This window comes from Paramisgurnus dabryanus, chromosome 6 (assembly GCF_030506205.2).
Source record: "Paramisgurnus dabryanus chromosome 6, PD_genome_1.1, whole genome shotgun sequence".
Taxonomy (NCBI): Eukaryota; Metazoa; Chordata; class Actinopteri; order Cypriniformes; family Cobitidae; genus Paramisgurnus; species Paramisgurnus dabryanus.
The window spans coordinates 48602628-48621835 of NC_133342.1; the positions used below are offsets into that span (position 1 = coordinate 48602628).

Sequence of the window (19208 nt, forward strand, 5' to 3'; positions counted from 1 at the left end):
TAGATCGGCTAATAGCTCTAGCTGTCTCCTTAACCCAGAGAGCTAAATTTGCTGTGCGGTGAAGTTCTTTCATTGCTTGTGACTCAACCACCCCACTTTCAGGTCTGTTTGGTTTACAAGATGGGAAGAGAGTGCAAACACACACCAGCATGACATGCAATTATGTACGCTTTGCCAACAAATTTTGCCGACAAGATTTGATGGGCAGCTTCAGGGGTTTTAGGGATGATGCCACTTAACAAGATTTTTTTTCCAGAGTTTCTTTAACTTCATCATCCTAAAGCCCTTCTCGTTTTATTACCCAAGATAGATAAAAAGAGCATGAGCTTGGATTATTAGATATATGAGCAGAGAACAGATTTTTAACTTAGATACCTCAGTATGGAGGTCAAAAAAGAAAAGCAACCCCCTATATGCACTCATCTAAATAATTATTGGTTTTCTCATGATTTTTTCTTCAAATAGAGCACTTGCTGAAGGGTAGAAGCTAATGTTATTTTGTTCCGGCTTCCCTTTTATAGCTTCCGCTTATCGCTGTCACATGCCACATCATGGCCTATTGAATAAGCATAGTTGCACATGTTCTTCAGATGCATTCCCGTAGGGGCATTTCCCCATAGTGTCGTCATATGATGGAGTACAAATATATGTATTAACAAAATTATTACAGGTTTTTAAACTTTAGAAACTTTTTAATGTCATGTTAGCTAACACTATCACACAAGCTAACAATTATAATGTTTGGGTCTACACAACAGCACATAACATTTTATAAAATGGCTGCAGACGCACAGTCTGCTTGCTCTTGAGGTTTTTTCTTGGACATTTTATCCCACGAATACATTTATTTATTTATTTATTATTATTTCCAATGTAAACACAATAAAACAATGTTTTGCTTGATCTTACTTTTTAAACTTTTGTCATATCAACTTTGTGTAGCTTCCAGAAAATGTGAGAATAATTATAATAATGTGCAGTATCCTGTAAAAATATCAGTTTGTCTAAACATAAACCCTATAAATAAACCCTGAACAATAATAAAACATTCATGCTAGCATACCTGTGCCTCTAACTGTTGCTTCAACTTCTTGGCTTTGCTCTGCTTAAAGTAATCCATGATCATCATTGAAGCATAGATCTTTCCAACAGTCATGTCTGAATCTGAAGACACACACACACACACGCACGAACGCACGCGTACACACACACACACACACACACACACACACACACACAAACACAACTGAGAATTATTACATAATTTATATCTCAAGCCTTGCATAATTGCATAATGTTGCTGCCATGTAATTCGCTGATTAAATATTAACATTAAGATGCAATAAAAAGAAATTTACTTTATAAAATGGTTGGTAAGTGTATATTCTAATGTATAGAATAGGTAAGATCAACAGGTAAGTTCAATCGATACAAAGGGATCAAAGCTTGCAAAACAAATGTGAAAAGATCAAATAGACCTTCCTTAGTCCACACCCATCTTAAGATCTTCATGTGTATATAGCATGCCATTGTTCAAATGTGCAGTAAGGTTTTGAAATCTAATACAGTAAATGTCAACAAAACTAAGGAACTGGTAGCTGACTGTTATGTTTTGTTACTTTCTTGTAATATCATCTCACATTTTCAGTCTTCAATTTCAGATTTCTTAATAAAAAATTTCCAAACTCCATTTTAATCTTTAATTTCTTGTTAGATTTTCTTTTTGGTGGTTTTTGGAAGGACTAGGTTAATGTTGACTGACACCTGTCCTTGCCAAAACGCGAGGGATACCCTTTATTTAAATGTCGATATGTTGAGGCTAGCGCTACATTACGCTAACTTCCCTCCCCCTGCAGTGTGATGAACGTAGTTAGTGTGAGTAGATGATTGCCCTACGGCACTGCTGCTGGAACTCTGCTTCTGTGACCTGAGCAAGCACATTTGTGCAGTGCGAATGCTCTAACCTAGTAGCATCAGCACCAGAAAAATTTGTGCAGCAAACATGCAACTATCACACGCATTGTGAAACCATCAGCTAGCTGTCTGGAACTGCCAATTGCGGCATCTATGTACATAAATACCCAGATTATGTCTGTATGGATGGCTGGGATCCCTAGTCTGGTTGATTCCAGTTCTATGGTCCTTATGGCATCTGAGGTATGTCCTCTTTCTTCAGTGCTTACTGTAATGGCTACAGCTCTGTGGTGTGTGTGGTCTGTGTCTTTTGTTCTTAGTTTCCCTCAGAGGACGAACCTGAGTCTCCTGTACTTCCTGTCATGGCTGAAAGGTTTGAACCTGAGTCCCCTGCACTTCCTGTTTCGGCTGAAAGGTTCGATTTTAAATCCCCTGAGCTTCCTGTCTCGACCAAGTTAGCTGAACCTAAGTTTCTTGAATTTTCTGTCCTGACCATAAGGCATGTTTCAGAGTTCCCTGAGTTTCCTGTAAAGGCCAAGATGTGGTCAGACAACATGGTCACTCCCAAGCTCCATAGACTCTCTGCTCTTGCAAAAAATGGCCGTGCATAACTCCCAAAATCTCTCTGTCCCGTCCAAAATGGCCATTCCTGAGTATCCTAGTCTCTCTGTCCTGCCCGAGATGGCCGATTCTGAACTCTCTGTCCTATCTGAGATGGCTGATCTCGAGATCTCTGAACTATCTGCCTTTGCTAAGATAGCTGATCCTGATCTCTCTGCCTTATCCAAGATGGCCGTCGCTGTGTTTGCCTGTCTCTCTGTCATGTTTAACCTGTCTCTTACTAACCTGGCCAAGTCAGCCTCTCTCTTCCCTGTCCCTTTTTACAGGTCCAGAGCACCACCAGCACCACCCTGGTTTCCAGTGCCACCTGGATTACTGCTGTCTCCAGCACCACCATGGGCTCCAGTTCTGCCCTGGTCTCCAGTTCCACCTGGGTTCCTGAAACCACCAGCACACCACCATGGTTTCCGGATCCTCCAGGGTCTCGGCTTCCTGGCATCATTGCTCCCTCTGCTGGCCTTCAGAGGCTTCACCCATGTAGCACCCTCTGGACTCAATTGCCCATTATCCCTCGCACTAGTTTGATCATTTCCACACCTGTTTCCTGTTTGCCTATTATGTGGAGTATTTAAACCATTCTCACACTCACACACATTGCAAAGTATTGTTAGAACTGTCTGCATACCGATCATATTATCCAGTCTCTCTGTTCTGTCACTCTGTTTTTGACTCATGTCTCTTTATTGCTTATGATTGTTTGCTGCCTGCCCTGACCTACGCTTGGACATACTACTGTTTTGGATTGCCTATACTGTTAATGTTTGCCTGGTTGTTGACCCTTGGCTCTTTGTGGATTACCCTAAATAAAACCTGCATTTGGATCTAACCAGTGTTTCATTGTGCTTGTAGCTACAGTATAGAAGCATACAAGTAGACACTACATTAAAGGTGCAATTTGTAAGATATTTGCAGTAAAATGTCCAAAAACCACTAGGCCAGTGTTATATATTTTGTCCAGCTGATTACTATCAATATCTGTAATGTTTTCAACTACTTGTAAATCGTGAGAAAATTTCCATTCAAAACATTGACACGGGGCAGTGCAGTCTCCTGTCAATGACGTTAATATCCATGTGACCCTTTGTCACCGCCTTTACTGACGTAAACCACATGACAACAGTGGTCGAGCTCGAACAAATAAAATGGCGGCCAAGGAATCAGCTGGAGCACAAATTTAGTGAAAATAAACGTATATTTTCGCTTTTTAAGCATTTTAATTGCATTTCTAGCGAGAAATTAGTATTGTAGTTTTCAAATATGTGATTAGTTATCACAAAGGCGCTCTCTGTTTATATTTCAAACACGCTGCCTTTGAAGTGCGTCGGAAAGCCTTTCTCTGAGCGGCCTTCAGGCCTCCGAGGCCGAAGTCATTTCCTCAAGAGGCAGCGAGGCAACAAGTCCTCACTGCCTTGAGTTTTCGGACGCAGCGAGCCAGTGTTGTGGACAAATGCGGAACTATGCGATAGCGCCTGTCGGGCTACGCGCTTGCTTATGAACTTATGGATATCTCTGTACCGTCTGCCGCTGGTTGTGTCAGCTCCTGTAAGCGTACGGGCCAACCAAACGACCCAAGAAGAGTTTGGAACAAAACAAGGGAGGATCAATTTGTTGCATTATCTGGATGGAGAGAGCTTCACGACAACATTTAACTAGACCGAGATTCTGATCCTGCTTGTGTTTTACGCGATGGGTGAGTTGTTTTGATTCGTAATCGTAACCCTTCAAAAAACGTATGCTATTATATTGATCACAACATTAGTGTGTAGATTGTAATCAGCGCGTCTTCCCGCGGACGATATGCACATCAAAGGTATTGTACAGCAATATAAATGGTCATTTTAAGACACTTCACAATAAGATTTGTACTGTCAATACATTATGTCAAAAATCATTGTAGATTGTAAGTTGAAAACTTAATTCTGTGCTGTGTTTACCATCGAATTTGGACTAATACTGTAATATCAATATGACTAACAATTTCGTTTTGAACATCACATATAAACTTACATAATGAAATAAACGATGTCATCAAACGCAACATTTATAAGACTTGATTACCTTACGTGATTTCTCGTTCGCGTCTGATTGATGGCCATCAGTGGTTGAGTTAAAGACTACAAATCCCATAATTCCACGCTGCTTCAGAGCGTCAGTAAACAACATCATTGTTATTGTTTGATCTGGCGCCATCTAGCGGCAAAAATTTTACAAACTGCATCTTTAAAGGGATAGTTCACCCAAAAAATTCTGTCATCATTTACACTCTCTCCTGTTGTTACAAACCCGCATCAATTTCTTTGTTCTGATAAACACGGAGGAAGATATTGTGAGAAATGTTTGTAACCAAACTGTTCGTGGACCCCATTCACTTCCATAATAGGAAAAACGAATACTATAGAAGTAAATGGGGTCCACCAACAGGTTGGTTAAAAACATTTCTCAAAATATCTTCCTTTGTCTTCATCAGAACAAAGAAATTTATTCAGGTTTGTAACAACATGAGAGTGAGTAAATAATGACAGAATTTTCCTTTTTGGGTGAACTATCCCTTTAATGCTATTATCAAATAATAATTTACACTGATCACACAAACGCCAACAAACATCAACATTTGAAGTTTTCTGATGGGATTAAAAAGAAGTTTGCAGGTGTTTGTAGGCATTTGTTAGATAAATTACCAGCTAATTGGTTAGTGGAGTCAAACATGCTGTCCTTTGTATACATCCTTGCTGCAACATTAAAAGCAGGCCAACGTGGACTCAACCACTCTATTGCGTGTTCCCGAGCCAGAGGCAGGGTTTGTGTACATTTCGTAATTTCACTAACCCATGAGCGACAGTCACCGTTGGCGACAGGATGGAGAGTGTTCAGTCACGCGACAGAGCTGAGAAATGTTCAACCTTATGCAAATTATGAGCGACTTTTGGGAGCGACTACTAATGAGAACAACGCAGTGGAGTTCACGTCATCCGCCTCTCGAGTGGACGTTACTCATTTGTTTATGACAACCAGATATACACTCACCTAAAGGATTGTTAGGAACACCATACTACCGTATATACCCGAATATAAGACAAGGTTTTTGAACTAAAAATAGACTGAAAAATGGGGGGGTCTTCTTATATTCGCGATATAAACAAAATCACGGGGAAACAGTAGAGGGCGCCAACACGATAGGTTAGATATGTTTGATTTAAAGCAGATGGTTATTTTCTATCTATCTTCACAGTACCACAGTTACATAGATACATGGACCTACATAATTATAGCATTTTGTGGAAAGGTTATTCATTTTTGTCACTCATTAATTCATTTCTGAACTCATTCATTGACAGAGTGCACTTTATTTTGTGACAAATTAATTTAAATATTTAATGAATGGTGTAAAAATGTTTTTCCAATGAAGTATCACTTGAATTTTCAAATAAAATTATTTTCTGTTGAAAACCAGATTTTAATACAGTAAGGCTGGAAAATGGGGGGGGGTCTTATATTCATGGTAGTCTTATATGATAGTCTTACAAAGATGCTCTATTGGGTTGAGATCTGTTGACTGTGGGGGCCATTTTAGTACAGTGAACTCATTGTCATGTTCAAGAAACCAATTTGAAAAAATTTAAGCTTTGTGACATGGTGCATTATCCTGCTGGAAGTAGCCATCAGAGGATGTTGGTGGTCATAAAGGGATGGACATGGTCAGAAACAATGCTCAGGTAGGCTGTGGCATTTAAACGATGCCCAATTGGCACTAAGGGGCCTAAAGTGTACCAGTAAAATATCCCCCACACCATTACACCAACACCACCAGCCTGCCAAATTCTGACTCTACAATCTGATTGTCTCAACAGAAATCAAGACTCATCAGACCAGGCACGATTTTTCCAGTCTTCAACTGTCCAATTTTGGTGAGCTCTTGCAAATTGTAGCCTCTTTTTCCTATTTGTAGTGGAGATGAGTGGTCCCCGGTGGGGTCTTCTGCTGCTGTAGCCCATCCGCCTCAAGGTTGTGCGTGTTGTGGCTTCACAAATGCTTTGCTGCATACCTCGGTTGTAACGAGTGGTTATTTCAGTCAAAGTTGCTCTTCTGTCAGTTTGAATCAGTCGGCCCATTCTCCTCTGACCCTTAGCATCAACAAGGCATTTTCGCCCACAGGACTGCCGCATACTGGATGTTTTTCCCTTATCACACCATTCTTTGTAAAACCTAGAAATGGTTGTGCGTGAAAATCCCAGTAACTGAACAGATTGTGAAATTCTCAGACCGGCCCGTCTGGCACCAACAACCATGCCACGCTCAAAATCGCTTAAATCACCTTACTTTCCCATTCTGACATTCAGTTTGGAGTTCAGGAGGTTGTTTTGACCAGGACCACACCACTAAATGCATTGAAGCAATTGCAATGTGATTGGTTGATTAGATTGCATTAATGAGAAATTGAACAGGTGTTCCTAATAATTCTTTATTATATAATATATAATCCGTTCCTAATAATTTTAGCACTAATTAAATATAAATATACTTTAAATAAATAAATGATTTATTGATTATTTTATAAGAATTTAATTAAGTTATTGCTGATAATTAAATCCTGGATCATTGTTTAAATCCAACCCTGATTATTTTTAACAAGGTTTAAAGTTTGGCGCAAAATTATTAAATAAACTGAAATAAGACTATATTAAACATGTTTAAGCTATTATGGGCAGTACTTATTAGCTTATCCTTCATACCTCACAAGTGCAGATCATTTTGTAATGTATGGTAGTTGTCCGTTATCTTTTGCCATTGTGAAATTTAGGGTGCGTTGTTTCTGTTTGTTTTGTATTAAAATTATTATTAAAACTTAAATATACTGAATATATACTGTTATACTGAATAACTCCGAACATATTTCTGACTCACACTTTTTGATGGTCTGTGCATTTGGACATTACCTTTATTGATGGGTACCAGCATATCCAAGGTTTTTTGGGAGAGATGTGGCCAGATAACACTTATTTCCTTCTGCAGCTCAATGTCCAACTGAAGTCGATCTTCGCCACCTGAAATGAAACATGTCCTTGAAAAATGTATAGATTTTCATATATTTTCATATATTAATAGGCTTTTTTAGTAACACCTGTTTTGCTCATTTCAGTGAACCACTAATCAACCATATATTTAAACAGTGCCTCAGTTGCCTCAGCAGTAGCATCAGCCCTCCTTATGCAAAGTATCTTAGAAGAACCTACTAGATGACAAGCAGTCCACCGCTTCAAATCCAACCACTCCACTGAAATGGCACTACTATCGATCACAGAAACACTACGGCTAGCTAAGGTGGAATCAAGATCCTCGGTCCTGACCAGGGGCGTCACTAGACCCCTTTTACTGGGGGATGTGCAGATCTAAAGACAAAGTACATCCTCACCCTGTCAGGTCTCAAACATTAGAGGAAAAATCTCAGGAAAACCTCTGTCAAGTCTATAGGATTGTATTGTTGCTGAGAAAATCAACAGATGTATGTGTTATACTGTTCTGTATTTTCAGATATGAAATTAATATTTAGTTTACTAATATTTAACTCTAGAACACTAACTTACATAACAGTTAGCAGTAACTATGACTGAGATTATTTAGTATATTAAGTCGTAAAAATTATTTCTTAAAATAATCTTGTAAAAATAAGTTATTAATCATTGCTATCATTGTATAATGTAAAAAATATTTCTCTGCTTTCATTATTTCCAAACTGTGTCTTTCGCAGTAACTGTTGCACTGTAGAATAGTGGGTTAAGCAAAGGACATTGTATAGAAGTGTTGCACACAGCAGGCTTTCAAAAAAAGTCAGCAAAAAATGGGGGCCTGTGCCCCAGTAGAGCTTTATGTCTAGCAACGCCCCTGGTCCTGACTCTGACCTTTGACACCTTTGATCAGATCCTACTTGCCACAGCTCACAAGATGGGCACTGGGGTCCCTCGGGGGTCAGTACTTGTACCACTCCTTTTTCTCTAACTACACAACATCCTTAGGACTTATAATACAGATGAATGGCTTCTTCTACCACTGTTATGCTGATGACATCCAGATCTACTTCTCATTATACCCAGATGATCCTACTGTAACGAGAGGCAGGTGCAATACCAAATCACTATTTTCGCTGAGAAAGCCGAGCATCAGTGCCCGGCCGGTATCAGCAGTGGAACAGCAAACATTTAATGTGTTGTCCCTAAACTAACACACCTTCTGTGTTATTATTCATTGTGCCGCCCACCACGGTCCTGCGACATTAGATCAGAAATGTCTTGTCTGCAAGTGTTCATTTTTCATAAAATAGAGTAAAGCGAGTAACACACTCATTTAAATTTCAGTAATTGTAACTGCGTTACTTGATTTAAAAAAATACTTTGTTACATGCTCTTTACCGCTAAAAGTAGTGGAATTACAGTAACGGAATTACAGTAACGGAATTACTTTGTAACACGTTACTCCAATCACTGTTTTTAATACAACTTGTGTTGTCCCTTTAATTTATTTTAACATGACGGGTTAAATGGCATGACACACACAATGTGTAAAAAATTAACACATCATTTTTTACAGTGTAATTTCACAAGTATACCCTATCAAAACCATGGTTTTACTACAGAAAAAGTACTATAAAGATTCTATAGTAATCATGGTAAATTTATTAAGAGATGTAGAGGTGGTTTCCCAGACAGGGATTATCTTAACCCAGGACTAGGCCTTAGTTTTAATACGAAATATATCTAGTTTTAACAAACTTGCCTTACTAAAAACATTACTGGTGTGCATTTTGAGACAAAACCAAGGTCACTGATGTATTTTAAGCTATGTCAGTGCACGCGGTTTTCAGTTTGGAAAGCTTTTACATTTATTTTAGTCTAGGACTATTCTAATCCCTGTCTAGGAAACCACCCCGTAGTGTATTGGGTTGTTATTGAACTCTGGTAAAAGTATTGTTTGGCCATCATAAAAATTAACACAGGGTTAGTGTTTGGTTGGCCAACAACAGATTTTACTTTTGCTCAGTAAAATGCACAAAAGAAGAACTGCCCGTAATTGTCTGGACTCTTATTTGTGTTTTTGTAATCATTAAGGCACCACAATTTGGAAAAAATTAAACTTTAACGTTTTAAATTATGTATAAATTATATCTGTATGTCCAAAATCAGCAGAGTAATCTAAGTCTCTTTGGGGAGTGATTAAAAAAAGCGTTTGAACGTCTGAGAGATTTGTTAACCCAGGGTAGTGAACTAGGCAAGCTGAAAAGCGAACCTGCCTGGGCAGAACTAGGAACGCTGCGGAAGCCACCCCCTAAGGGGTGTTACACTGGGTGGCACATATAATATGGAACAAATATGGAACAATTGCTTAGAACATTTGCACCCCGGGTGATTTTAAAATGGAGCCTCAGGAAATAATGTTTCTGGTGACACGACAATTCGTTGTCGAATAATAATACTGTTACGTGTTAGCCATAATTTTTTGCCTCTGGGTTGAATATATTACCCAAAAAGTTCATGTTGGGAAACTGTGCTCATTCAAAATTTGGATTTATAGTATATAAATATAGACAAAAAACCTAATAAGTGCATATGAATGGATAAGTTGGATAGTAAAGTTCGCCCTCTTGTAACAGAAGGCTGTTAGACTAGATGCAAGCAGGAAATTTGCTGATAAAGCATACGAAGGGCGCACGGATTATCTGCCGATCAAAAGCGCATGGGGGTTGGGTCAGTGACTTTTTTCCCAGGTGCGAGCGGGGGTGGAACGGATGCGCGGTAATGGTCAACGGTTCATCGAGAGTGGGTGAGATTGGGAAAACAGCTAGCCAACGTAGGACTCTATTATATGCTTTATAAAGATTACATTCGGTCCATGGTAACCTTAAGGTAAATTACTTAAGGCATGTTAAGCGTTTTTACTCATGTTGTTTTGATGCATCTACTGACTCGGCTGAAGCGGTCATTCCAACGTTGTACAAAAATTGAAAGTTGTGCGTCACCTGGATGTGGTCGAGATTGGGAATCACCATAGAATGGCTAGTATGTCTTCCGTGAGGCTGGACAGCTCTTTATTCACTCCATCATTAGAAAGCAAAAATCGGTATGCATAAACGTTACTTTCATAATTTCTTTCAAGCTAGCATAAATTACTGTAACAATATGCTCTCTGTACGTGTGGGTGTTGGAACCACAGTTTTAGGGAACGGGGAAACAGTGATCGTGACCATTACGATCAAAATTTTACTCCATTTAGGGATGAAGTCTTGTAGAGAGGCTATGAGGTAGCCTATGAGTTACCACAGACAAGTCTTCTTTAGTCCGTAAAGTCTATAAAGTTTGTCAGCATAACAACTACACGGCGTGATATTGCTTTAATGACTTGATATCACATTTATGATGCGGCAATAAGAAACAATATCGAAGAACCATTTAAAATTGTGTAGCGGGCTTAAGGTTTTAAAATACTGTGTGGTTTGTCTGTGGGACAAAAGTTGTAAATGCTGATAAGATCGGTGTTATAATTGGTCAGGTCGCCTGCCAATCAAGCTCGATGTGAAGGGTCGATTGCCCAAGCATAGATGACAGTCAAATCAATAATTTTTTGCATTGTGAGGGAGAAGAACCAATTAGCCCTGAGGGAACGTAGTGAACTCGCAGGTGAGAACATGCACTGTTTCTTAAATGTTACTTTTTTTGTCTATGATTTGGTCCAAAATTACCATATGCCTTTTATTTTGTAGTTTCGGATGACAGTGGCTCACTTTTGGCATTTCTTGACAACACTTTGAGGCATGATAAAAAGCTCCAGGAACGATTTGTAAGTGTGCTAATTTCGCCGTAGGGTAATCTAAAGCGTAAAATTAAGATTGTACACTGCATATACACTATGAATCCACAGCCTGTCTCACATTTATGTATGAGAAACTTCAGAGAAATTTAATTTGTAACACTTTTTTTTAAATTTTCAGCTTTAGAGTATCTTCTCTAATCACCTTTCCATTAACTCTTTCACCGCCAGCGTTTTTAAAAAAAGTTGCCAGCCAGCGCCAGCGTTTTTCATGATTTTCACCAAAGTTTAATGCCTTCCAGAAAATGTTCTTCTTTAAATAAATAAACATACAATATACCAAATGAAAGAACAGACCCTCTGCTTTCAAACAAAAAAAAAAACGTTTCATCCTACCTTTAGTGGTTCTTTTGCAATCAGCTTTTGAAAATGGGTAGGTTTTTGCAAAAACACCATATTTTGAGCAAAGAGCAAAAATAATTCAATTTTTGTGACTGACTTTTCATAGAGATCCCATTCAGAGCGATCTTTAAAACAGACACGGACATGCAGCAGCTTGCCATAGGGCAATAATTCCGGTTTTAAAAAGTTGCGGAAGGGCGCCACCTGGTGGATAACAGCGGTATTGCGGAAAGACGGAAAATCTCGTCATTGGCGGGGAAGCGTTTTCTCTTAATTGACGAGATATCTCGTCAATGGCGGGGAAAGAGTTAATACAACCTGGACTGGTGTAGGGAATAAAGCATGTTTTAGAGACCTGTTCCTGAAGACCTTTGTTCAAAGTAAACTGGATTTTTATATTTAAGTAGATGTTCAATTCAATTCAATTCAATTTTATTTATATAACGCTTTTCACAATTGTTAATTGTTGCAAAGCAGCTTTACATAAGTAGATGTAGAGGAGAACACAGAAAATCAATAGATAATATAAGAAGTAGAATATTGTGGCTAAGGATAAGCCGTACAAACGAGCGTAGTAATAATGTAACGTGTACAGTAAAGTGCTAAGTTAAGCCAAAGTTGGCTGACTCTCCCGGGGGCGAAAAAAACCCCTAGGAGAAAACCCTTAATTTACAAAACAAAATAAATTTACTGAAAAGCTACCAGAAAGCCAGGTAACCAAAGGTGTTGTTACCTCACAAAATCTCTTTTTAAAGAAAACAAAAAGTAGTAGCTTTAAAGGTGCAGTGTGTAAATTTTAGCTGCATCTAGTGGTGAGGTTGTGAATTGCAACCAACGGCTCAGTCCACTGCTCACTCCTCGCTTTTGAAACGCATAGAGAAGCTACGGTAGTCACCGCCGGAAAAACATGTCATAGTCGGGGACAAATTAGTAAAAAAGTTTGTCCGTTAAGGGCTTCTGTTGAAACATGGCGCCACAAAATGGCAACTTTCAGTTAAGGGGACCCTCGGTGTATGTAGATTAAAACGTCTCATTCTAAGGTCATAAAAACATAATGGTTTATTATGAAAGGTCTTTACACACCCCTGATAATATAGTTTTGTATATAATTTAGCATTTATGTCAAGAGACCCTTTTAAAAATTTCACACTGCACCTTTAACAAGATTTAAGATAAGATCGCATTAACACAAACTTAGCCCTAAATGTCATTTAATTACTTGTGATAACAGTTTTGCCTTCTCATGAATTCTTACATTCTAATTTAATCCACAATATACACACATTCATACTTTATCTTATACTGTATGCTACATACTGTAGCAAATAATTTAAATTTCATTTTTAAATCTAAAATAGCTAAATTCACCAAAAGTTAAGTGATTTGCATCCCTTAAATTTGTTAATTATTTGTATTTTTAATATAAGACAGCATCAAGTTACAAGGGGGTCCAAAGAAAAACAAAGTATTGTTATTATCATTTCTTTATATAACTTATTCGCCCCTGCATCCACGTAACCTCTGAACGGGTAATGTTATGTTATATATAAAAAAATCTCACCGGCCCACATTTAAAAAATGATCCAGCGCTCTGATATTTGCCAGAATTGCCAGATGGCCAATCCGCCCATGCTGTGATGCAACAGTGCTATCCACCGAACCACTGTGATGCCTGTCCCAAGCTGTACCACTCAAGCAAGTGACTTTTAACATATCTAAAGGGTACTTCAAAATGTGTTCAACAAAACAGTCATACAAGTTTAAATAATAAGAAAATTTGGGCAAACTAACAAATGCATAAACACAAATCTAACCTCTAGCAATTTTGATGTCCAGTGCTGTGCGGATTAAAGACATGAGTGTTGATGTAAAGTGAACCGTCATGTCATCATCCACTGGCATATTCATCAGCACCAGCCTCTGCAATTATAAACACAACACGGATGGAACTGTTATCAGAAATGCCTGGCTTTTAGGATTTAATGATACTAGAATGTTCAGGAATTTAAATGTGCTGTATTATCTGTATACTTAATAATACAATTTATGTTAATGAAGATTAAATCACAATGCAACAAATTAATCAATTAACAAATTAACAAAAATTTTTCTACCTTGTAAGCAATTTTGGCAGGACATTTCTTTCCCAGTCCAAGAGGTGGAGACATGTGTGTTAGCATCTCATACATAGCAGTGTAGTGAATACGTCCACTGAAAGATAAAACCGGCAATTCATTTATTTTCAAAAAAACACTGAAAGAACTATGAAAATAAATACAGGATGAATTCAGGTAAGTTGAATTCAGGTATTGCAAGTGATCATGTCAATGGATTTTGTATAACAGTATTCTCAATTTTAAGGCTTTTAGACATAGACTGTAAAGAAAGATTGACGTAGTGTCCATGATGTCACCCATAGGTTTCTGAAGATTGTTTTTGAAGCTTAAAGTAGGCGGTGCCTGCCGTTGCCATCTTGGACGCGCGTCACCACGCATCCCTTGTGAATATCCGAAAATGGGTACAGAGGCGGGATGTGGGTGAAGCTGAGGTGACAGGTTGCTGAAACCACGCTCGCCTAGCTCGACTCTAGTGACAGCAGTGGCTGTTGCACCGTCACTCAAGTGGCCACCTCCCTAATTATGCTCAACTTTAAGGCTGTATATCATTTAAACGGATGAGTTACAAAAAATTCACCCCCCTCACTGTTGTCATGAAGGCCAAAATTAGCTATACAGACCAAAAATACTCTTTGTACCAGCCACCAGGCTGTAAACATATTATTTTCTACTGTAAAGTTGGCCATTTTAACATGGAGGTCTATGGGAATTGATTCCCTTTTGGAGCCTGCCTCTAGTGGCCAGTTGATGAATTGCAGTTTAAATCAATTCCACATTGGCTTTATCAGAGAGATGGGATTTCCCCTCACTTTTGGAACAACTGCCAGACACCTCTTACATGGCAGGAAGGATGACCTCAGTACCGAACTGGGTAGAAAAAGACATTTCAATTATACCACAGCATTCCTCTTTATCACCTAAACCCCCATTAGTCTCATCTTGAGGCCTAAGCTAAGGTGGCCATAAATTCTTTAAGACCTTAAAGGGACACTCCACTTTTTTTTAAATATACTCAATTTCCAGCTCCCCTAGAGGAATTCATTCAGCTGATCTCCGAGTCTGGCTGTACCACTTGTAGAATAGCTACAGTAAGCATAATCCATTGAATCTGATTAGACCATTAGCATCGCGTTAAAAAATAACCAAAGTTTCAATGTTTTTGCAGCAGGAGTAGTGATATTACACACTGCCTGAAAAAAGTCCACTTTGGTTACTTTCAAAAGCAGGGGACTATTTTCAAGCACTGCGTAATATCATTGTGCCTGCTGCAGCCATGTTACATCAGCAAAGTCCTTGATTATTATGCCGGAATGAGAGTATAGTTAAAGGAGTAGTCCACTTTAAAGATGGGGTCCATTGACTTTTCATAGTAGGACAAACATATACTATGGTAAGTCAATGGGCCCCATCTATAAAGTGGACTACTCCTTTAATAGCCATCTGCCTAGAAAATCGCAACTTTTAATTTTCCGTCTGTCTTAGTACAAAATATAACTACAGAAGTGTCAAGTTTTAAATAGGAAACATATCGAAACACAATACAGCATATATGCCCAATTGCCCATATATGATAATATATGCGTATATATGCCACATATAGGCAAAATTGAGGTGCATATATGTGGATATACAGGCCATATAGGTCTCCTGTATTGCTTCTTTATATCCACAAATAAGCACTACCCTTACGAAAATTAACCATGGTTTTATTGTGGTAAAAGTGTAGTAACCATGTTTTTTTGGTGTATTGATTACTATCAGCAAAACCATGGTTATTTTGTAGTTACTATGGTTTTACTACAGTAACCATAATTTTTTGGTTTTAGATGTAGTAAAACCATGGTTGATTTTCGTAAGGGTATACATACAAGATATGTCTCATATATAGCTCATGGCAGGATCTGGTCATTTTGTAGCTCATATCTCACTTTGGCAACTGTCATACATGATGCCCAGTTCATATTTTCTATTATCAAGGCAATAACTTAGAACTAAAATAAAGCAAGAACTTATGTATGTGCGAACACATGAAATTGGTATCACATGTAATTGGCATGTTATGGAATTTAACTATAGCAATTAGAGGAGATGAAAAGCTATGATGTTTATCTGAAACATTTACATGGTCAATTCTTTCTTGTATGAAAATCATGATCGGAAGGTTTGGTCTTTAAATCTTGACAGTGGTGCAGATGAGATTGTCTCATAATCGGAAGGTCGGGGGTTTGAATCTCAGCTGCTGCAAGTGCAGACTGTCATTGGTTGTACTTTTATTTATGTTGCCTAGCAGCTATGAATTTTAATCATTTTACTAATATAGAGGTGAACATATAGGTGCATGCAGGGTCGTACATATAATATAGGAAAACCGACAATTTTTCAATATGTCACATATATTAAAAACCTATATCAAAACCTATATTGAAACGAATATGTTTATATAGGTTATTTCAATGTGGGATTTTCACATTAGATTAAGCCAAAGTCCAGTAACTACACAGGTGCAGATGCAGAATATAGGCTATAATATATAATTGCATATTTGTATAAATGTATTTTGTGTTGCTGTCAAAACACAATTATAAATGATAACAATAGCATTTTAATGAACTTCTATTCTCACACATACTATAGTTGTGTATGATTTTGTTGGTAAAAGTCAGTTTAGGGCACCCATTTGACCAGCAGCGGCCCTGTGTGTGTGTTTCTGCTTTTTAACTACTTTTGTTTTGATTATGTAGACTTTCATGTAGACTATACGAACAGTCAAGTCACTCACTCACAGGTTAGTAAAATAAATATCTTGTAAATTCAAATCAGAGCATCTTTCATGCTGGAATGGATGTATTTTGAGTCTATAAGGTAATAATAATATAACAAAACTTTTGTTTTTAATTAAAAATGTTGGTTTATACTAGGTCTATACTACTACTAGGTATTTATACTTTATTGACTGGGTTAAATAGAATTTCATTACTAAAAAGAGATAACATTTTCATTGACTAAAACTAGACTAAAATGTCAATAGTTTTGTCGACAAAAACTAGACAAAAATAGTCATGGATAATTCTGACTAAAATAAGACTAAAATGCCCAGACTTTTAGTCGACTAAAACTTGACTTGACTAAAAAGAGTGTGAACGTGACTAAAACTAAATGACAGCTTGACACAAGGACTAGACTAAAATTGAAACAGTCCGCCAAAAACAACACTAGTGGTGCGCATGCTGCGGTCAACCCCAGAAAGTTAAAGGAATAGTCTACTCATTTTCAATATTAAAATACGTTATTACCTTAACTAAGAAGAGTTGATACATCCCTCTATCATCTGTGTGCGTGCACGTAAGCGCTGGGGAGCGCTGCCTGCGACACTTCGATAGCATTTAGCTTTGCCCCATTCATTCAATGGTACCACTCAGAGATAAAGTTAGAAGTGACTAAACACATCAACATTTTTCCTATTTAAGACGAGTAGTTATACGAGCAAGTTTGGTGGTACAAAATAAAACGTAGCGCTTTTCTAAGCGGATTTAAGAGAGGAACTATATAGTATGGCGGAACAGCACTTTTGGGAGTACTTTGACTCGGCGCAGTAACACCCTCCCTCTCCCATTATGAGGGGGGAAGGGGAGCGGATTTTTCAGGCGAGTTAAATCCGCTTAGAAAAGCGCTACGTTTTATTTTGTACCACCAAACTTGCTCGTATAACTACTCGTCTTAAATAGGAAAAACGTTGATGTGTTTGGTCACTTCTAACTTTATCTCTGAGTGGTACCATTGAATGAATGGGGCTAAGCTAAATGCTATTGAAGTGTCGCAGCGCGCCCCAGCGCTTACGTGCACGCACACAGATGATAGAGGGATGTATCAACTCTTCTTAGTTAGGGTAATAACATATTTTAATATTGAAAATGAGTAGACTATTCCTTTAAGCAAGTGTTTACACCACCAGTTATTAACATAAGAATAAATGCATTCACGATAGAGTAACATTTTGCTGTCATGTTTACACATGCAATACAATGCCAATGGTATTTTAGAAGTGCTTTGAGAAGTAAAAAAGGCATATATCAATCATTTAATCACATTTTAGACTCATTTTGACATTATCAGCCAATCACAGCCATGCAAGAGGAAAGTGCCAATATACAAACTTCTCCTTATCTGAAAGGCAGAAAAGTACTCTTTCCTCAGACATTCTTTGTTCTGAGTCTTACACCAAAGACTGTGACAGATCACCCATCATTCTGAGTCTTTCAAAGAGACTGTAACAGATCACCAAGATCGTTTTAAATCTCCAGCCCATGTGGTTGGAGACTCACAAGTTGAGTCCCCAGCTTCGTGCTTAGAGACTTAACCGATCACACTATGTTCCAAGTTTCTAGCCCAGAAGCAACAGTTGTCTGAACCAAGTTTAAGCTCAGGGCCACATGTGTGTTAGTATCCAATAGCGCTATGTGTTCAGGGTGGTTAAACTGAATCTGAGTCCTTCCTCACTAAAGCACAGCCCAGTTTAACGAGTGGAAGACATTGCCACCATCGAACTGCTCACTTAACCACCTTCAGCTGATTCCTTACACTGTATGGAGGAAGAAGAGGACTCTTCCCCTAAACTTTTTTTTGTGGGGCAGTATGTTTCAGGCCCCACAGACCGTAGAGCAACACAAGACAAGAAAGTTTGCGTGCGCCACAAAGTTTGCGTGGTGGCGAGCCCGGTGTTTGTGGCGGCTCCCCAGAGTGAACTCATTCAATTCAGTTTTATTTATATAACACTTTTCACAATTAGTAATTGTTTTAAAGCAGCTAGCAACCATGAGTTCTTGGAATGGTGGAAGTGGTATAGTATTGGGGCAGCTTGTGAACCGATGTGTGGAGCCTGTTGCTCTGGAAACTGTCAGGTAGGAGACAAGGAGATGACACTGGCAGTGTAAAGAGAACTTGAGATTATAAAAGAGTGTCTTACCTACATAGTAAAAGATGTACACAGCAAGTCTGCTCACTGGCATTCAAAGTACCCCTGGACTAAAGATCCAACTTCCCTTTCTCGCCATAGAAGTGGGATAGAGGCAACATTTCTGACAACAGAAAAGTAGCTCAAGTAGGAACCTGAGTGGCAAGTTGCTTATACAGCTCAAATTCATGAATTGGTAGACTTAAGCTCACTGGAGATATAATTAATTGTTGGAATGGACCTGTTTGGTATGTGAGTCACCTAATTGCGCTAAAACCACTCATTTACTACTCCTGGTATGGAACAGCAGTCAGAAATTTAAAGAAGCGAGTATGCATGATATTCTTCTGAAAAGCCCAGATGAGCCCAATCAGAGCTTTCCTTCTAAGGTTTAGGAGAGGAGTTTA

The 19208-nt window shown here is 38.4% G+C and overlaps 1 protein-coding gene across 1 annotated transcript in view; it reads right to left on the reverse strand.

Annotated features, from left to right (window-relative positions):
• The window catches only part of cacna1eb (calcium channel, voltage-dependent, R type, alpha 1E subunit b), a 301888-nt gene that overhangs the window by 17557 nt on the left and 265123 nt on the right, over positions 1 to 19208 (reverse strand). The window contains exons 37-40 of the mRNA XM_073815042.1: positions 13848 to 13944; positions 13548 to 13653; positions 7470 to 7577; positions 1064 to 1164 (exon numbers count right to left, since the gene is read on the reverse strand). Coding sequence (XP_073671143.1) covers positions 1064 to 1164; positions 7470 to 7577; positions 13548 to 13653; positions 13848 to 13944 — 412 coding nt within the window. The remainder of the gene's footprint in view (positions 1 to 1063; positions 1165 to 7469; positions 7578 to 13547; positions 13654 to 13847; positions 13945 to 19208) is intronic.